This window comes from Sus scrofa, chromosome 9 (genome assembly GCF_000003025.6).
Source record: "Sus scrofa isolate TJ Tabasco breed Duroc chromosome 9, Sscrofa11.1, whole genome shotgun sequence".
Classification (NCBI taxonomy): domain Eukaryota; kingdom Metazoa; phylum Chordata; class Mammalia; order Artiodactyla; family Suidae; genus Sus; species Sus scrofa.
Genome location: NC_010451.4, coordinates 122,591,893 through 122,612,607, shown reverse-complemented (window position 1 = coordinate 122,612,607; position 20,715 = coordinate 122,591,893). Strand labels below are relative to the sequence as shown.

At 46.1% G+C, this 20,715-nt stretch overlaps 1 protein-coding gene across 4 annotated transcripts; it reads right to left on the bottom strand.

The window, feature by feature from the left end:
• On the bottom strand, positions 1,146 to 20,098 carry LOC100511275 (major histocompatibility complex class I-related gene protein). Of its 4 annotated transcripts, none has more exons than XM_021063759.1 (6): positions 19,922 to 20,088; positions 10,905 to 11,165; positions 9,948 to 10,223; positions 8,227 to 8,502; positions 7,523 to 7,627; positions 1,146 to 1,229 (listed from the first exon to the last, which is right to left on the bottom strand). In XM_021063759.1, exons 1-6 carry the CDS (start codon positions 19,965 to 19,967, stop codon positions 1,189 to 1,191), a joined length of 1,005 nt encoding a protein of 334 aa, XP_020919418.1. In that variant the 5' UTR covers positions 19,968 to 20,088; the 3' UTR covers positions 1,146 to 1,188. The 4 variants fall into 4 exon arrangements, 3 of the variants coding, with proteins under 3 accessions (XP_020919418.1, XP_003130402.1, XP_020919417.1); XM_003130354.4 differs by lacking the exon at positions 1,146 to 1,229 and adding an exon at positions 3,584 to 6,324; XM_021063758.1 differs by lacking the exon at positions 1,146 to 1,229 and adding an exon at positions 3,584 to 3,661.

The following is a 20,715-nucleotide window of genomic DNA, read 5'->3' as shown; positions in this document are numbered from 1 at the left end:
TAATATGGTTGGGTGGGGGGGAGAGTGGTTTGAATGTTTGGGATCCCTAATCTCACAGATGGCAATAACAAGATAAAGTATTAAATAAAGGATGTTAATGCTGAGGAAACCTCTGAAGATTTCAGATGACTCCTTGGAGTGTCCATCCTGGGCCTCTCGAACGTCATCTGATCCCGAGTGGGCTATTTCCCCTCGATGACTTCACCTGTAAGATGACACTGTTCCTTTGCACCAGTACATGAGGCCTCGCTAATTAAAATACTGTACTGGTTCATTCAAGAAGTATTTTCTGAGTTCCTACTACATACAAGGCATCACAGACTGTCTAATATGACATAAAAAGATAAAAATAGATCACCATAAATAAACTCCATGATAGGATTATGTAAAACCTTTCAGATAATTTTAGCTGTTTGGATACACAAACAGGGCTTTTAATTCTACTGTTTTGAATGACTTGACCCATATTTTTCTACCTTCACCCCCTCCATTCGTCTTAGTCTACAGCCAGTTTCCCTCTGTTGTCTATTGGTAGGGACAGAGCTGCTATGTAAGGTTGTGCTCTGTACAGGGACACCCCACAAGGGGCCACATAGGGTAGAAATCCACTCTGTGTTCTGCTGGCTAAGCCATGTGACCTGGCCTCAGTCAGTGTCCATCCAGAGAAAGGGAGCAATTTTCTAATTTACGCAAATGTCCTGTATAGGTTAGTTGTGGCTCTCCTCAGTCAGTTCCTGAGCCGGAAGTCGAATAAGTGGGCAGAGTTTAGTGTTGTAATCAAACAAGATTTATAAGAAAGATACATTTAATGGCACGTATGATGTTTATCTAGCTACATGGTAAGTCACTCATATAAGTGGCTGTATTTTGCGTTCTTTTTCACTCAGCCAAGCCAGTGATGGGGAAAGAAGAGGGAAGAAGGAAGAGGCCACAGTGCAACCTTGGTGAGTTCCCCTGGAGCCAGTTTGGGTTTCTTCCTCAGCAAGGGGCTCCTGATGGTCTACGTGCTTCCAGCTATCTTATGTCCAGGGGTCTGAAGTCTTATTTAACCTACTAAAAGGCACCAGTCTCCCTCCTCTGGCAGAACGTGACCTTCTTAGGTGAATCAAAGGCAGCAATCATCAGAAGCCTCAGGCTCTAGAGGAGAAGCTCTTAGGCAAGTAGATCAATGAGCAGCTGCTTTCACCATCAGGGATGAAAGTTGGAGGCCAGGAACATCTTTCTTTGTCCTGCAGGGAGTGGGAGATGAGTCTTATAAGTGGAAGAAAACCGAGTGGTGTGATTTAAAGAAAGGATTCCGGTCCCCCAGTTTCCCCCAGAACCATCCACGATTCTGCCAGATTCATTTGACTTAACTCTTCTCACAGAGCGTTAAGGTGGACTGACTGACTGGTCAGTCTCACCATAGGGAGAATTTGTTTCATTAGTTTGATTGACTAAGTGCTTAGCTGGTGCAAAAGGGGCTTTTTGCTGGGTGGAGGGGAGCCTGCAGAGGTTTGGTAAGGGTGTGCTATGGGCTGAATTGTGTGCACCCAAAATGTGTGATTAAGTCCTAGCCCCACGTACCTAAGGATGTGACCTTATTTGGAAACAGAGTAGTTGCAGATGTAGTTAAAGATGAGGTCCTACTGGAGTAGCATGGACCCCAAACCAGTATAAGTGGTGTCCTTCTAAGAAGGGAAATTGGGACACAGAGACACCCAGGGAGAACAGCAGGTGAAGCCTGGATACAGCCCCAGGCTAAGGAACTACCAGAAGCTGGGAGAGAACCCTGGAACAGACGTTTCCCTAGTGTCTTCAGAGGAAGCACAGCTCTGCCATCATCTTGATTTTGGACTTGTGGTCTCCAGAACAGTGAGATGAAAATTTTTTGTTGTTCTAGAAGCCTCCCAGTTTGCAGTACATTGTCACAGCAGCCCTAGACAGACACTGATACAAGGTGGAATGGGGACAGGATGGGGGACATGGCAGTTGTGACAGGTTCTCTCTTTCCCCAAATGGCCACAACAATACCTCCCACCCACATGTTCTTCTTACAACGTGACTTTGACAAACTTGCTATTGAGTGTTAGGATCCCTGTACCCTCCCCTGAAACGTGAGCAGGACTTCGTGACTTCTTTGACTAATTAGAGTATGGTGAAGGTGACGTTATGTGACTTCCAAGCATAGGACAGAGAAATGCTGCATGCTTCTGCCTTGATCTCCTGGGATACGTGCTCTGAGGGAAGGTAGCTGCCTGGTAAGCAGTCTTCTGCCCTGAGGCCACCATGCCGTGAGGAAGCCCATTCTAACGCACACTGAGAGACCACATGGAGATCCCCTAAGTCTACACAGAGAGAGAGAGAGAGAGATGCTTGACCCCACCTCCCATTGTTCCAGTCCTGCACTGTTTCAGTTCCAGCCGCTCTTTGGCTATAACCCCAAACCAGAACTAGGTTAGGTTAGCCAAGACCTACCCAAATCCCCAACCCATGGAAACTATGAAAGATAATAAATTGATTGTTGTTATTTTAAGCCACTAGGATTTGGGATTTGTTACACAGCTTTCAGAGTGTGAGGCAACCAGAAGACAGAAGGACTTTGGAGAAAGGGGACCCAGAACGAAAGGGAGGTACAGAGATGTTACAGCAAGATGACAGGTTAAAAGGTGACCAACCTCCAAAGAAAGCGAGGCAGTGAAGGCATTTCAGGAAGGGCAGTGGGGACTCTTCCTCTGAGAAGGGTGGTAAATCAGGCATGGGCTGGGAGAGCACCCCACTTCTCTCTGATGCTGCTGCCCACTGCTTGAGGCTTTGGGCAAATGCTTGCTCCCTGAAGAACATTCTGTGAACTAACAGTGTGTGAAAGAACAGCTAACCCTGGAAAGGGGGGGCTAAAGAGCAAGAATGTGTCCCCTGTGCACCAATTTGGGGGCCACCAGGCACCACTCTGTGATCACTGTCACATAGACGCTGTTGTTGGAAGCAGTGCTGACCAGCTGAGACGAATACCTGACCCACTCGGCCACGGTGTTTCTCACAGTAAATGAATGCACTGGCGCTCCAGTTTATGCACCCATGGGGACAAGCAACCTGCATATGTTAGGACAAAAACCCCAGGCATGGGTGATCAAAATAAGGCGTGACCACTTAGAGCGCCCCTGCCAGAAAATGATCAACAGGCCTCCTAAGTGGACAACTATTTCTGTGGCCATAACTGTGAAACAACCTTCTCTCAGGCCAAAAGTAGAGAGAAGAGGAAACACTAAGTCAGTGGCTCCTCAGAAAGGAGGGAACAGCCCGGAAGAACTTGAAAATAGTGGGGAGGCAGAGAAGGCCAGCCCTCTGACAGGACAGCGCACAGCAGACAAGCCCCCAGGAAAACCTTACTGGACTTTCACCCTGCTCTTCAAATTCTTTCCTTCCCTCCTTGTGAACACTGCTATTTAAATATACTACATCTTGCTCTGTATGTGCTTCAAAAGAAAGGGGATAATAAATAGAGTAAAAAAAAGAGACGACAATGAAGAAGAGAGTTGAACTGATTTCTCTCACCTGACATTCTTAACCCAAATATTAAGACAATCCAAAGCCAAAATAATGATTGTGATGATAGCATGGTTCTTGGTTTTTATTGTTTAGATTGTTATCAAATACTTCATAGATTCCAATGACTGAGCCCCTGTAATCAACAAACATGAGTCAATGGAACAGTAAGTCTAAACATCTTAGGAAATAATGTAATCTTGAGCCACTCGTAACATGAAGGTTGCAAAATTTTAGGTATTATTGAAAAATCTTCCCTTTATTATTATATTCGTATAATTCTCTTTTTATTATAAAATCCCCAAGGAAAAAACAAAAATCCTGCAAAAACTCCTCTCCATCATGTGTACTTTTTTTTTTTTTTTTAATTGTCTTTTAGGGCTTCCCCCGCGACACATGGAGGTTTACAGGCTAGGGATCCAGTCGGAGCTGTAGCCACCAGCCTACACCACAGCAACACCAGATCCAAGCCGTGTCTGCGACCTACACCACAGCTCCCAGCAACACCGGGTACTTAACCCACTGAGCGAGGCCAGGGATCAAACCCACAACCTCATAGTTCCTAGTTGGATTTGTTTCTGCTGCGCCACGACAGGAACTCCCCGTGTGGACATTTTTATTATGTGTTAAGTGTAGGCCCTGGGAACCCAAAAAGGTTTTGACTATTCACAACTTTGATGAGAGGATCAGGTAGATGGAGAGACATTTTCAGCGATACCTCACCTGAGTCACTGTCCATCCAAAAATATATTGTCTCGATTCTTCTAACCCTAAGAAACCATTCCCAAAATAAAGCTGCTGTCTTTACAGTGCAGCACTGCCTCAAAGACGGTATGGAAATTGCATGGCAGCCCTAAAAGCAAAATAAATCAACTGTGCTCTCTGGCAACTCAGCTGGTACTGGGTAAGAGATGTACAATGGGGGCTTCATCCATGGAAGGAGGTGGGGACATGGAGCAAGGAATAGCCCTGGCATGCTGAGTGTGCCTGTACCCATGGCTATGATGATTAAGGCCAGAGGGTAAAGGTCAGAGACCAGGGAGAGCAAAGTTCAAGCCTGATATACATGTTCAAAGTCAGTTGTCAAAGTTGGGGCCACTGAAATAAGTATCAGAGCTGATATGTGTGGTCAGACAGGGTCATTGAAGTGGGACAGATGAGTGTGTAACTGATGGTCAACCCCAGGACCAGCAGCTACACAGGGCAGGACAAGAGGTAAATGATGGCAGGGATTTTAGAGGGTTGGGAAGAATAAGGAGGATCAAGGCGGTGTTAATTCTCACAGCGGGGCTTTTATTTATTCGCAGGGCAGATATATGGAGAAAGAGCACATGGATAAAGGTGATTGGGGTCCATCTACAATAAGCCAGTAAAGGAAGGACAGAAATTAGACTTGAACCCTCTTCTTAGACATAAACATACTCTCATTTGTACATTAAAAGACTGCAGTTGGTGGAGTTCTCATCATGTACAGTGGGTTTAAGAATCTGACTGCAGCAGGTTGGGTCGCTGTGGAGTTGTGGGTTCCATCCCCAGCCTGGCACAGTGGGCTGAAGGATCCAGCATTGCCTCAACTGTGGCGTAGGTCACAGCTGTGGCTTGGATTCATTCCCTGGACTGGGAACTTAACATATGCTGTGAGTGCAGCCTTTTAAAAAAAAAAAAAAAGATTGTAATTGACAAAAATTGTTTTAAATAAAAGATTTCAATTGGGTTCAAGTCTATGTAGTTCAGTTCCACTGAAGGTAATTGCCTGATCATTATTGTTCTCACTTTTCCACTAAAGATAGGAAGAATGAGAGCACCTCCACAGATAAGCCCAGGTATATTTCCAAGATGCCAAGCTACCAGGCAGAGCTGCCATAAGAACAGGGCACTTTGGGAGTTCCCGTCGTGGCGCAGTGGTTAACGAATCCGACTAGGAACCATGAGGTTGCGGGTTCGGTCCCTGCCCTTGCTCAGTGGGTTAACGATCCGGCGTTGCCGTGAGCTGTGGTGTAGGTTGCAGATGCGGCTCGGATCCCGAGTTGCTGTGGCTCTGGCATAGGCTGGCAGCTACAGCTCTGGTTAGACCCCTAGCCTGGGAAACTCCATATGCCGCGGGAGCGGCCCAAGAAATAGCTAAAAGACCAAAAAAAAAAAAAAGAACAGGGCACTTTGGCTTTCTCTTGGGCCAGGAGAGGTATAAATCCCATTACTCACAGGCCATTGCAAAAACTCTCTGGCTGCTCTCCTGGGATGGTCCAGCCTGTCTATAGGGTCACAGTCATGGTACCCACAAGCTCTTCTATAGTAAACACTCTCATGAAAGAGGACAAAGGCCATTTTATGATGTAATGAGGGGCCCTTCACTGGTGGAATTCAGGTGGAGGCTGGATGCTCGAGTCAGAGGTACTGGAGAAGACATTTCCAACCCTGGATTGAAGGTTTCTCCTAGCCCTGAGATTCTCTAATCCACCTGAAAACCACTGATGACAAATGGGATGTAAGGAAGTGCTGGGTCATGAGACAAGCCATGGCTAGAGGAAACGTGATAAAGGAGCCCATCAGAAGATCTTGATAGCTCACAGTCCTTTTAGAGCTAAGGAACAGAATTTCATGGTTCCTCTCTGTCCTGAACACTCAATCCTATAATGTCTGGTATGTCCATGTCTGTGATGGGTGTGGTCCAGGGCTTTGCGTGCTGGATTTGAGTCCACAAGGAACAGAGGAGACCATGCTTCCTAGAGGAAAGGCAACTGGAAAACAGCTATCTCCCATCGTGAGCTGGTGTAGGAAGGTAGATGATTCCATTTTGCTCTAAAAGGAAAAGAGTTTTTAGTCCGATATGTGCATTTTTCCGTATAGCTCAAAAATAAATGGTGCAATGTTCAGCAAAATCTGAGAAGCTGGCATTGACATTTTTTAGCTTGCTTTGTCAAGATACTCTTAGTCCTTGACAAACTTTAAATTCACAAATGCCACAAGATAAAAAGCTCACAATGTGTATCATTCTTGAGAAGGGTGTGAGGTAAAAATAGAAAATAATCTTTTTTTTTTTTTTTTTTTTTTTTGCTTCAGCAGATATCGCTTATTGGATTGGAATTATGCTTTATTATAAAGAAAACATAATGACCATCATCTCAGAGATAGTTTTCTGAGAGGGTTGGTTTAACTTCGATGGAAGAGCATGCTTTGTATGATATCGCCTGAAGTGGGGTTTAAGTCTGAAGCAAAGCCAAACTCCTAGCCCACATGGGGTTCAAACCCATAATCTAGGTCTCATAAATATTATGCTGTGATCAGTTTGAGCACCTAGTGAAGCCAGAGGTGGGAACAACCTTATAAGCTCTCTAACAGGGATCGTGTCTGTCTTTTCCATTGCTGTACCCCAGATCCAATACAGAACTCTGAACATAGTGGGCATTTAATACATGTTTATTGAATAAGGTTTTCCCCCAAGGTGCCAAGAGCCTGTATCTCTCCCATTTCCCCTTCCCATTTTTTCTTACCTTGAGTTCCCTCTTCCAAAGGTATCTACTTTTCCATATTTCATATGTTGAAAGATGAATTTAGAAGAAAAAGGATTGCCACAAGACTGGGGCAGGATAATGTTTGTCAAAATGGGAAAACTTACTGGAGTCTTGAAACCAAGGGCAAAATTTCCCTCAAAAGTCAATTCTAATGAATAACAGTGATATTGTTTGGAAAAAAGACAAATCAATATCATTCTGTCTTCTCTGACCCAACTTCTAGGAGGACAGTCCCCCTGGGCAGGAATTGTACTACTTTGTTGATATCAGCCATCACCAATGAAACAGACCACTCTCATTGCAAGCATCATCCATGGTGTGTGTTCCCTACAAGGCGAGAGAGGTGTTCCAAGTCCTGTGATGGCAAAATGAGGCCCAACCTATTTCTAAATGGAGCTTGGAGAGGCAGATGCAGCAAATAAAACTCTGTGGAGCTGTGGAGAGACAGTCTGTCACCCCCTAGGATCCTTCCACATGCCTCTTACCTCGGGGCCTCCTTCTCCAGGCCAGAATGCCAACTCCAGCCAGGGCAATGGCTGGGACAATGAATCCAGCACCAGCTTTCAGCACCAGAAGCATAGTTTCCAATTCTGAAAGTAAGCAAATGGGGAAAATCCACAAGTCCTTCTCCCATTCTGTCTTAACTTTCCGGGACTTTTGTCCCTGTCATCATCAGGAAGCCAACACTATTTTTCTTACTGTCACTTCTTATATCACAGCTGCAAGCTGTGCTGTAGGTCGCAGATGTGACTCGATTCAGCATTGCTGTGGCTATGGTGTAGGCTGGCAGCTGCAGCTCCAATTTGACCCCTAGCCTAGGAACTTCCATATGCTACAGGTGTGGCCATAAAAAAAAAAAAAACTCTCTCTTACATGGTCACTGTGGCATTTTCTAGAGGCTTACTTGGTATGACATCATCACCTTGATGGCAAATGAAAAATGTGCTTGTATTGTCTAGTGTCTAAAATTTTTTAAAATTTATAATATAGTAAGTAGAAATAGATATAAACTACATAAACAAAACTCTTTGGGGTCCTCAATAATTTTTTTAGGAGTAGAAAGCAGTCCTGAGACCAAGTTAGAGAACCTCTGATGAAGCAGACCCATTCTGAAGCAAGCAGTGATCCATGCTTCCTGCTCACCCCCTTTCCTCAGTCTCACTCCCAGACAGCCACAGCCCGTCCTTACCCCGGGCACCCTGAAGAACCGTGTGGACCCCGCAGTGCTTCACGTGACACGAGTACACGTCGCTGCTCTGAGAATCCAGCTCAACTGACACCCATGTCTGATAGGTCCCATCCCCACTGGGAAGAATGTCTCCATAATCCATTTCTTGGACCATTTCTTCCTCGTTTTTCATCCATGTCATGGAAATTTCTGGGGGGTAAAATCCATGAGCTCTGCAGTAAAGAGTTGTGATCCCTGGAACAGTTTCTTTGTGATAGACTCTAACCAGTGGGGGTTCTAGGAAGAAGAAGTTCAAGTTTAATTGAGATATTTTATGTACTGAGCATACAATATTAGAACTTGACAACTGCATTTCCCAATTAATTTTCTTCATTGCAGGAAACATCTAAAACCAAGAATGACCCAGAACCTAGGCTTACCACCTAAAAATTCTTTGTGCTTAAGCCAGTTTGAGTAGGTTTCTTAATTCAGATTAAGGTGGCTATTCAGCAGGTGAGTGGGAGTGTTGGAACTTAAACGCCAGTCACCTGCCTCCAAAGCTGATGCGCTTAGAAGAGAGTCAGTATTCATATTCATATCTGTGGCCCAGATGCGTCACGGGGCTGCCACAGTTCTAGAAAGTCCCACCATTAAAAATCACTTCTGGGGAGTTCCCACTGTGGGGAAGAGGGCTAAGAATCTAACTTCAGTGGCTTGGGTTTGATTCCAAGCCAGATGCAGTGGGCTAAAGGATCAACTGTGGCCACAGCTGTGGCATAGGTTGCAGCTGTGGCTCAAATTCAATCCCTGGCCCAAGGGAACTTCCATACACCATGGCTGCAGCCATTAAAATAAATATATACAGGAGTTCCCATCGTGGTGCAGTGGAAATGAATCCAACTAGGAACCATGAAGTTGCGGGTTCGATCCCTGGCCTCACTCAGTGGGTTAAGGATCTGGCATTGCCATGAGCTGTGGTGTAGGTCGCAGGTGTGGCTCAGATCTGGCATTGCTGTGGCTCTGGCTTAGGCCGGCAGCTGTAGCTCCAATTTGACCCCTAGCCTGGGAACCACCATATGCCGCGGGCGCAGCCCTAAAAGACAAAAGACTAGATAAATAAATAAACAAAACACATACATACATCAATAAAGTGATTTTTAAAATAAATAAACATCACTCCTGTGGGAAAGAGACATTCAGTTTTGTCTAGGAGTTTCCCCCAGCATGATGCATGTGTAATTCATTTGAATAATGAGATCATACATGAAAAGTCCTGTGTTAAAGTTGACTAATCAAATCATATCCTCGGTGTATAAGGGGAGCCTTGTACTGAAAGAAACTGTATCATAAAGTTTACCCTTTAGGAAAGTGAAGGAGATTTCCATTCATCCTAGTGTTGTGTAAGCCCTTGGTGACCACACAACCTGAAGAATTGCATCACCTCCCAGAGTATTTCCCAGCTTATCACTGACAGATGGAAGGCTCAGTCTCACTGGATTCCCCTAAAGGGAGCGTCCCTGGAGGTACTCCACTCTGTCAAGACAAGTGGAAGTGCTGAATGTTGTCAAAATGCTGATAAAAAGGAACAAGGGCACGTTTTCACAAGGAGTTACAGGTCACCATAGTCCAAGTAACAAACTAGCTTTTAGAATAGGGCGACCACAACCCAGATTAGAGGAAGTTATGTGTAAAATACACAGGTTCTGAGGATGTGGAGTCAAGGTGTTCTCTCTCCTCTTTACCTGTCCTTTGTAGGGTATCTTTCCCGTACTCCAGAAATCTCCTTAACCAGGCAACACATTCTTGTTCCAGCCAGTTCTTCTGATACTGTAACTCATGCCAATTGGCCTCCCATGCCTGCTTGGTGATGTGAGCCACATTATCCACAGCCATCCAGGAGAGCGTATCTTTGTTGAAGATAATGAAATCCTGCCCATCATATGCATATTGGAGAAATCCTGTGGTGCTCCCATCCTCCAGCAACTCACAGCCAATCATTCTCTGGTAAGTGTGAAGCCCTGGAACACACATGCAGGCAGGAGGGGACAGAGGTTTACGTGGGGATGTGGAGGTGGGTGCCCAGGTGCTGTGACTGGGGGCCTGGCTGGGAGCCTCCTCTGCCCCACAGGACATCACTGCACAGGCCTGCCATGGCATCACTGAGTCTCCAGGAGGGTCCTGTGACATAAGCCCACCTAACGACAGATACCTGCAGAGTACCCACTGCAGGCCAAGAGAGTATGCTAACCCCTGCCTTGGGCGTTATCCTGTATTGGGAGTGACCAATTGATAAACTTTTTAATACAGTGGAGGGGGCAGAGAGACGCAGGAGCCAGAAATAGCCCTGGGAAAGTTAATGTAGTAAGTAAGCGCTGGGCGCAGGCAAGCACCTGCCTCAGCCTGGCCACCAGGAAAGGAGATGGGCAATGGCCAAATTTAGGATGGGAAAGGAGAAGGTACAGGTCAGCAGCCTGATGGGGATGGGATCGGGATACGGGGCAAAGGGCTCCTGAGGAAGAAACAGACAATTTGGAAGCCGCACAGGACAGATGGCAGGCGCTGAACCCATCAGCCAGATTGCCCAGGCTTTGCCAAAAGAATGCAGCTCAGCAACTGCTCACACTCGCCATCAGCCCAGGGGCCTCTCTACCGGGATGGGGGCTGGAGATGGAAAGCATTCACTCCACTGCCTTCACCACCTGAGTGATTGTAGTGACGCTGCAGCTGCTTCAGTTCCGCCTTGAACGTCTGCTGCCAGCCCCGCAGCAGCTGCGTATACCTCTCCCAGTGATCGGGCTCCAGGTTCTCCGCCATCCACGGGGCCCGCGGCTCCTTCTGCCGAGAGACACTGTCATACGTGGTGATGGGGTAAGAATCCACGTACCCAACTGAAATAAATTCAGGCATCTCATGGCCAGGATCCGAAATGCCCAGGCGAAAATATCTCAGAGAGTGAGTCCCTGGAGGGAGGCAAAGAAGGTGGATAGTGAGAGTCACAGCGGATCCGGAGCCATGAGCTGCATTCCACTGAACCCCCATGCGGGGCTTCCATGTTCCGCTGCACCCGTTCTCCTGGGGACCCAGTTCCTCTTCCAGAAATCACAGAACCCCAGGTACTGGGTCCCGGATAGGACTTGAGAGCTTTAGCCAAGACCTGGAGTCTGTTCTGTTCAGGTTTGGAAATCTTAGGATGAAATTTTACAGGTAACTCAACTTGTAAGTGAAGTAAATATTCTGGGCAGTGGGGAAAGGGGCCCCCAGGAGAGCTGTCCCCCAGGGACCCTGAGGGTTTGAAAACTCTGATAACCTAACCCCTTTGTTTCACCACAGAGGCTCCAGGTAGAAGAATAAGGGCCCCACCTCATCACTGTGCACACACGTGTAGGTGTGTACACACACACACACACACACCAGGTGAATCTGCTTGACGGACCCCCAGTGAGAATCCACATCAAGCCTCCTGAGAAAAATTTTTAAAAAGCATAGTGTTTTTGCTGTTATACCAAACCAACACTCTCGACCATTTTTCTATTCTTTCTCTACTTTTTCTTCTGGCCAAACATCACCCTAAGAATTGTAATCATCACTAAGGGTCAAAAGTAGGCTAAAATGAAACAAAACTGGCACTCCCCGCCACTTCTGCCCTGAACTTCTCTAGGCTCAACCAAGAAGCCCCCGGTCTGGTGGAGACGGCAAAGCAGTTTCAAAGTCGTGGGAAGAGTGTCACGATGGGGGTCAGCATGGGGCGTTGGTGCTCAGGAAAGACTTTCCAGAGAAGATATGTCTTGGGGAGGTTCTGGGACGGATAGGAGGTGAGCAGGTCCTGAAGCTGGGAAGGGACATGGGAGCAGAGCAGAAACCACGTGTGCCGCAGCAGGGAGGAGAGCATGAGCTGTGGGAACCGATGGCCTAGGAGCCCTGGAGCGCAGTGAGCACCACAGGGGAGACTGGGAGACAGGAGGCCTAAGTGGTAAGCAGAGCCCAGGCTGGAGGGCAGGGGCCCCCACACCATGCAAAGACCTGGCAGGGGAGGGCAGGCAGCACCGTGGCTTCCTCCCCCACCCTGCTCGCTATTGGCTGGAAATGCGCATCTCTGAGCCTCTTGTCTTGCTTCGTCCTGCCATCCTGACCCATCTAAATCCTCCTCAGTCATCAAAACCCATCTCTTGAACACTCCCAGAACCAGCTCTGACGTTTGCATGGCTGAGTCAAGAGGACAAAGGAGGCCCACATTCCAGAGGGCCAAATATTTAAAAGGAATAAATCAAGCTAATAACCTGTTTAACATTTGACAAATAGCCCTTCCTGTGACCTCAAAAGGCCAAGTTCACATTGAAAAATTTCAAACTTTGGGGTGGCACAGAACAAGCTGGCCTCCATTCTCCAGCCCCCAGCCCTTGGCCTAGGAACCATTGCCTTCTCTACCTACCCCAGCTCCACCAAGCCCTGCCAAAGGCCTTGTACCCATATGCAGGCACCCCTGCTTGCTCATTTAGGTTTCAGCCGCAATCACTGCCTCTTTGCCACCTCTTGAGCCTGGCAGAGGCTCAGGCAGGATAGTCCATCCTTAGGAGGGACCAAAGGAAGAGGCCTATGTAAACCCAAGCAGCCCCGAGTCATCTGGGCAGCGAACTGCAGGTCCCAGATACCTGCGGGTGGTACAGACATGGGGTGAGCACCTCCCCTTGGCCTCAGGGACTCTTGGCTCTGTGGGAAAGGATGTGGCTGGGGAGTGCCAGAGCAGGCCCCTCTAAAGGGTAGTATCCTGTCCACGGCTTCCCTTGCCTGTGTCCAAGAGCTGGGTTAGACACCACTCCTCCCAGTTTCTTCCAGGCGGCCTATCCCGCTGCTCTCGCTCCCTTCATGAGTTCCTGCAGCACGTGAATCTTCAGGCGTGACCCTCGTCACTGTGGAGAAACTCGGATGGGTGTCAGACTCCCATCCCTTGTGCTGATCGTCCACTCAATGATGATCACGCCTTCCTCTTCACTTATAAATATGTATTTACTTTAAAGATATATTTCATTTAAAAAAATGGTTCACAAAATGGCTGGGCCAGCTTTTGTGCATGCAAGTCTGTCTGTAATTTCCTTTTTTTTCTAGAACTCCCTCGTGACTCAGGGGGTTAAGGATCCAGCATTGTCCCTGCTGTGGCTCTGGTTATAGCTGTGGCACAGGTTTGATCCCTGGCCTGGGAACTTTCATGTGCTGTGGGTGCAGCCAAAACAAAAAACAAAAAACTTGTCATAAGAGGCAGGCTAAAGAATGGGGAGCAGAGCTGAAATCTAATTTATATCTGGTCTGGAGTCTGCAAAAGTTGTATATGCTTGAATCTGTGACTGATTTTGCAAATGGTTCTATTCCTTCACATCAAAAGGTTTGCGGCTCCTTAGCAGATAAATGCAGCTATTTAAAGATGGAGGCAAAAGGAAAAGCAAGTCGTGAACATTAGTTCTTAAACTTGCTTAGTATCCGTCTGCGTATTCTACAAATTTGAGTGCCTCCTGTGTGCCAGGCGCTATTCCAGGCCCTCCCTAAGTACACCATAGACAAAACAGATTAAATTGTCTGCCCTTCTGGAGCCTACATCCTAGTGGGAGGAGGGGAGGAAGGCAGACAATATTAAAAAAAAATATATATATATATATATGTATAAAATATGTCTTTTAAAAAAAGTGCAATAGAGGAGTTCCCATTGTGGTTCAGCAGTAACAAACCTGACTAGTATCCATGAGGACTCAGGTTCAATCCCTGGCCTTGCTCAGTGGGTTAAGGATCTGGTGTTGCCATGAGCTGCAGTGTAGGTGGAAGATGTGTTTCGGATCCTGTGTTGCTGTGGCTGTCATATAGGCTGGCAGCTGCAGCTCTGAATTGACCACTAGCCTGGGAACTGCCACGTGCTGCAGGTGTGGCCCCAAAAAACCAAAAAAAAAAAAAAAAAGTGCCATAGAGAAAATAAAGCTGCAGAGAAAACTAAGCAATATATAATTTTAAATATCAGCAGTTAGGGATGACTGCCCTAAGAAGGGGACTTCTGAACAAGTGCCTGCAGGGAGCTAGGGAGCCAGGCTGGTACCTGAGGACTGCAATCCAGGCAGGAGAGCCTGTGCAAAGGCCCTGGGGAAAGATCAAGCCTGCAACATTCCAGGAGCAGCAAGAAGGCCTGGTGCTGGAGCTGAGGGAGTGAGGGGTTAAATAAGTAGGTAGGAATTGCTTCCATAACTATTGATAGCAAAAAAAAAAAACAAAAACACTTCAAAGAAACAAATTCCAGGCAAAGAATGGGGGAGGGGAAGGAAGAAAGAATTTTAAAAGAGATTGTGTTACAGATTGGTATAGAAATTCTCTTGGAATCTGGGTTTCCTTTTATGACATCTGGGGTCTACATGCTTCGTAGATGCCAACAAGCCAAAAAAAAAAAGGTATTACCAACTTGGTGTATTACTGTTCAACAGGAGGATTTATCCTAAGTGGGTATCACTGACATCACCTTTTGAAGCAGTTATTTTGCATGATCCAGCCCCGACTTTAGGGCCTGCCTTGCTCCTAAAAGCTGGCCTCCGTTTGCCAGTCATCTGCCTGGCCACCCTTGTGCAGCCATGGTGTGGCTCTGGTCCAGGACATCACAGCCTTCTCCTCTTCGTTTGCCATAAACCCAGTTACCCATCTGGTGTGCCCACAGGTATAAGTCACACTTGCTCCTTAGCTGGGCTTCCAAAATGCTATCTCGGCTCCGATGGGAAGTTGGTTGACAGATGTTAAGTCAGTAGCTCGGAACAGAAAAATACGGGAAAGCCCATGGTACCCTTTCTCTCATGGTACATCAGACCTTGTGATAAGCTCTACCTTACAGATGATAGGTGATTAGACTTCGGTGATAACTATGAAGGTTGAATCATTTGAAAAGGCCTGTAATTGACCATTTTTGATCTACCAAAGCAGCAATTTCATGTGATTCAATAACATCTTCTGATTCTTTCTTCTTGCTGCAGAAGTTATGAAATTAGGTTTTTCTCTCTCTTTCCATGAACAGATTATCAGCATCAATCCACTTATTGAACTGAAATCTACCATTTTGAATTTGGTCTTCTGTCCAGGCCAGTCAAGCTACTTCTCAAAGAGCATTTGCTGCTCTGTCCCAGTGGTCACTGATAGACATTGCTGGAAAGTCTGAACAACACAACTGGACAGCAATTAGACCAAATGCAATGATGATTTTATTTCCTAAATGGTGTTCCCTTTACCCCACGGATTAACTAGCTTGATCATTTGGACAAAAGACTGTGAAAAATCACTGTATTATAAAATAATTGATATAGTATTTTCAGGTGTTTGTCCATGGGGACAATTGATAATTATTGAGTTTCTACCATGTACAGGGAATTATGAGGCAATGTCAAAAAGGGAAAGATGAGACACCAGTTCTTTTCTTCAGGAACTTACAGTATTACTGGAGAGCTAAAGCATGTGACATAAATACAACACAAGAACACATGACAGCAAGTAGGAAGTGCCACAAAAGAAGTACCAATGGAGTGTTTGAACAGCTAGAGGAGAAAGATCCTGCTCTCACATGAAGGAATCCAGAAATACCACTAGGAGGAGGTGGGAAATCTCCTAGTTGGACTTTTCATGGGCTATGGAGGGCAGCAAAATCTGAACCATCACCCTCAGAACAGCACTTATTTCCTGAGCTCATATGTGCTGCGGGTCAGCTACCAAGCTAAGCCTTTCACGAACATGAGTTACTTTGACGTCTCACAGCAACTCTTTGAGGTAGGTCTTAAGATTCTCATTTCATGGATCAAAAATGGATGCAGACAGATGAAGAAAATTGCCCAAGATTATCCTTAGAATCCATAAATTGAGGAGCCAGGAATTAGACTCTGATTTCTCAGGTGGGAAGTCCCTCTGCCTTAGACTACCCAGCTGGTCCTAAGCACTGGCACTTCCCCATCCCAGGCTCTGTTTCAGGCTCCTTGCCCAAATCACCATTGCTCTCTCCCGCCCCCTTGTGTCAAGGATGACTCACTGTCCTGGATTGCCCAGGCTCTTAGTTCCAGACCTTCCTAGGATTGGCTGCGAGTCCCTATTGGATAACCAGTTCAACAAAGTCCCAATTATTCGATGGCCCTCCCAAGTAGCCTGATGCCTTAATACAGTCAAAATGATTATGATTCCTGGGAACTACTCTCTGGAATTTCAGGCATTGTGGGAATGAGGGGGAGAAGTGGAGGGTGATATTTTTAGTTAAGAGGACCTTTGGACACTTCTCAAACTATGCAGTGATGTGGGTGGTTCTATCTGCATCAAGAACTGCCAGTCCCCCTCTTAACAACTCCTCTCATCACAGGAACTTATCCAGGGCCCAGAAGTGCTAAATGTGACAGTCTGACTTTTCAGCTACTCTTTTTTTTTTTTTGTCTTTTTTAGGGCCACACCCACGGCAAATGGAGTTTCCCAGGCTAGGGGTTTAATCGGAGCTGTAGCCGCTGGCCTACGCCACAGCCACAGCAACACCAGATCTGAGCCACATCTGTGACCTATATCACAGCTCATGGCAACACTGGATCCTTGACCCTCTGAGCAAGGCCAGGGATCGAATCTACAATCTCATGGTTCCTAGTCAGATTCGTTTCTGCTGCGCCATGGCGGGTACTCCTAGCTCCTCTTTTGAAGCTATCCTTTGGAGGTTACCAGTGAATGTCTCCTTTCATGTAAGTTTTATTCTCTTCTGAATTTCCGGTAGGCACAGTCCTCATTACTAGGGATACAGCAATGAACACCTCAAAGTCCTGGCCCTCTGAGCTCCTTTCTAGAAGAAAGATCAGCTGCTGATAAGGGTTGTGAAGAGCAATAAAGCAGAGAAAGGAAACAGAGTATGAAGAGAGGTGATCTTTTAGGTAGAGGGATCAGGAAAGGTCTTCTGAGCAAGTGGCTTTTGAGCAGAGACGTGAATGAAGTGAGGAAGAGAACCATGGGAGAACAACCTTCCAGACAGAAGAGCAAGACCAAGTCCTCAAGGAGGGTGCCTGTTCCGTGTGTTCGCAGGGAGACCACTGTGTTCTACGTAAAGCTTTGGAGAATGAATGTGCCCTGGTGGGTTCTTTCTCAGCCCCCTCTGTATACAAGGATGACCATACGTCTTATATTTCCCAGAAGAATTGCAATTTTATGAATTTTATTCTCTTTTAAATGATTCATTGAAGTTGTAACAAAATGTGATTTGGCACTTATACTCTTGAAAGGTTTTCCATAATACACATAAATTTGGCCACCAGAAAGAATGTCCTTTGTCATCTGTCTCAATTTGCGTTTCATAAGGCAAGTGTTGATTGAGCCACATGTTTGATCTTTAACCTAGGCCCCCTCCTCCAGTTCGTGGCAATCCTCTGGGGTAAGAACATGACTGAGGTCAATGGATTTTAGTGAGACTAGACAGATATTCCAACTAGTCAGCAGGAAATCTACAAATTATTTGAATCTCTCAGATTTAGATAGATTTGATGTCACCCAAGAAGAAGAGGGCCTTAGGGGAGTAAATCATTATCTTGGAGAAATTTCTACTTCATGTACCCTGGCTACAGCTCCATGGAAACAGACTGAAGAAGTCTAATAAAGTCTGTAGCAAATGCCCATATTTTCTCATGTTAACTCTTTGAACTCAAGGTCATTTCTAAACAGATAATTTGCAAGTCTGTCATTTTAGCACCAGCCTGGTTGACAATTCAAGGGGGCTTATCCATCATCAGTCCCTTGTCTGTGAAGGACTCCATTATTCGTGAAGCGGACTGATACATCAACAGAGTTAAGAGTGATATCAAGAGACTGACCTTGGGCATTCCCTTCATGGCTCAGTGGAAACAAATCTGACTAGCATCCATGAAGATGCAGGTTCGATCCCTGGCCTTGCTCAGTGAGTTAAGGATCCGGCGTTGCCGTGAGCTATGGTGTAGGTCGCAGATGCAGCTTGGACCTGGCGTTGCTGTGGCTGTGGTATAGGCCAGTGGCTACAGCTCCGATTTGACCCCTAGCCTGGGAACCTCCATATGCTGTGGTGCAGCCCTAAAAAGACAAAAAAAAAAAAAAAAAAAAAGAGAGAGAGAGAGAGAGACTGACCTTGGTTTTTTTCAAGGTGAAACTCACAAACCTTAGATGCTCTGCAAGAGAAATCCCATGCATGGCCCCACCCCCATAACACCCACCCATGTCACCACCTCAGTTTCCCACAGGCTGAAATGAAGAACAGGAGGAGTTGTAATGTGTGAAACATCTTTCATTTTCATACAAATTCTGCAACTAGAGTAAACCACAGTTGTGAATTTAGTCACTGTTGCTGCCCAAGTTCTCTATGGCTTCTGGTCAGATTACTTCAGTTTCTTAGGGACATCACCTTGAAACATAATTTCACCCAGGAGGCACTTATGAAGTGCCTGTTGGTCACTAGGGAGAACAAGGAAAATGAGAAAAATGAGGCTGTCTCTCCCTGACTTTAAAGAAAGATTTTGGTAAGTAGAAAATTACAAAACTCCACCAGAAGTTCCCTGGTGGTCTAGTGGTTAGGATTCAGCACTTTCACCACTCTAACCTGGGTCAATCCCTGGTCTGGGAACTGAGATTTTATTTCAGGCCACTGCACACTGCAGCAAAAAGAAAAGAAAATTACAAAACGGTGAGCAGGAGCTACAGAAGTACAAGGGAAAGAGCAGACTACTGCAGGCTATGGAGTCAATGAAAGCAACACACTGGAAGTGATGTTGGAGTCATCCAGACATTTCCTGGAGCAGTGACCCCAATTTCCTGGAGTTGTGATCCCTCAATCCTCAGAATGTTTCAGTCAGAGTCCTGGCAGGTAACAGCCTTCTCTCTGATGAGTCACATGAAGACGCTTTAATGAAGGGACTCCTTGCAGAGGTTGGGCAGGGTTAAGGGAACAAATGAGAGATGATGGGGGCACCCAGAAGCTAGCAACTATAGGAGGCCGTTATACCCCCGGGGGGTAGAAATTAGACAAACAAATAGTGTTTCTAAAGCCCAATGGGAGCTAAAACCACGAAGAAAGGGCTATTCAGAGAAAACTGCATTTTGCAGAGGGACACAGCAACTACCAGAGTTGCTTAGGGCAGAGAAGCCTGGGGCTTGCAGCCCATGGGCCTTCTTGTGTATTTGGGGCAACAGAAGGCACCTGCTTCCCTGGTAATGTGGGCTCCCTAAACAATGAAAACCTCCTCTACTCAGTTGATGTATCTTACACCCAGTGAACAAGTCCAGAACCATGGTTTTATCTTTCCGGGATCTTGAGTTACAGGTAGGGCTTGTGGTGAGGAGGAAAAGCAAATAAACCCAAACAATGGAACTCTTCAATGGCCTTGAAACTCTGACCACATCCTCATGAGACTCACCAGGCTAGTAGAGAGAAAAAACAAAAGTAAAAGAAAAGCTATAAGCAGAAAAGAAAGGGAACAATGCTCAGAAGGGAAGTAGGAGATTACCCAGAGAGTCTTTCCAGAATGACTTCCAACCCTTCAGAAGACAGGGGACATCAAAATCCTACACAAATTGTACAGCTAGTCCATCGCTCCAACAAGTCCTGGGTTTAACGAACACACTGTTCTGCCCTGGCTTCTTCATTTCACCAGAAGTTTTAGGAAGAAGCTGTTTCCCTGAGGCTGCCTCAGCTTTGGAGTTCAGAGCAAAGAGAACTTGGGGTACTCACGAGCATCGCTGTGCTTCACCGTTAAAACAGTGATGAGAGGTAACATCAGCCCCTCTAAAGTCCTTCTCTTTCTGATCCTTTTAACCAAAACACTGACAGGTCCCTGCTGATCTTTCAGGAACCTATACCCCAAGCTCTGGAGTGAATCAGCAACTGAGCAACGCCCAGGGCCATCTCCCAATAAAATGACGAGAAATAGTTAGTGTTATCAGTTGCTAGGTAGAATAGAGAGAAAACAAAAGGACTGAGTGCCTTCTGCGGTGACCTTTAACCATTTGTTGGTCTCAGACACGGCTTTCTCCTTTTGCTCTGCCTGTCATTCCCAACTTTTAAATATTTATGAAGCACGGCTATTTGAAAGACACAGAGAACATGAAGATTAATCACATCTGGTCCCTCAGGGAGCTCAAAAGAAAAGAAGCCTTTGCTTATTCCCGGAAGCTTAGATTTCACCCCGAAGTCCATGAGAAAGATTCACATGAAGTTCCCAGGACCTGGAACTCCCAGCTCTGACTTCCTACAATGCTACAGTCCAGACGTACCTAGTATGTCTCACAGAGACTGTCCTGTCCATTTTAGCTTAGGTCTCTCTTTTCTGCTGCTCTAGCATCCAGCTATAATAACTCAAAAAATGCTTGTTGAATAAAGGAGAGCTAGAAAAAAGCCTCAAAGAAAGTTTTGAGAGGCAGCTTGCTTAACAATCCTCAACACCAAACCAGGGCTACACTGTCATCAGGAGAACATGTTGAGTTGGGAAACAGAAGCTTAAACTTGTCCAGGGAGTTGCAGGACAG

Bases quoted from the DNA above. Each gene is read 5' to 3' on its own strand.
- LOC100511275 (XM_003130354.4), bottom strand. From the start codon at position 19,967: ATGTTACCTCTCATCACTGTTTTAACGGTGAAGCACAGCGATGCTC. The intron at 8,503-9,947 runs GTAAAGAGGAGA...TCTTCTTCCTAG, and splicing joins AGATACCCTACAAAGGACAG to AACCCCCACTGGTTAGAGTC. The intron at 6,325-7,522 runs GTAAGAGGCATG...TTTTCCTTTTAG, and splicing joins CTGGAGAAGGAGGCCCCGAG to AGCAAAATGGAATCATCTAC.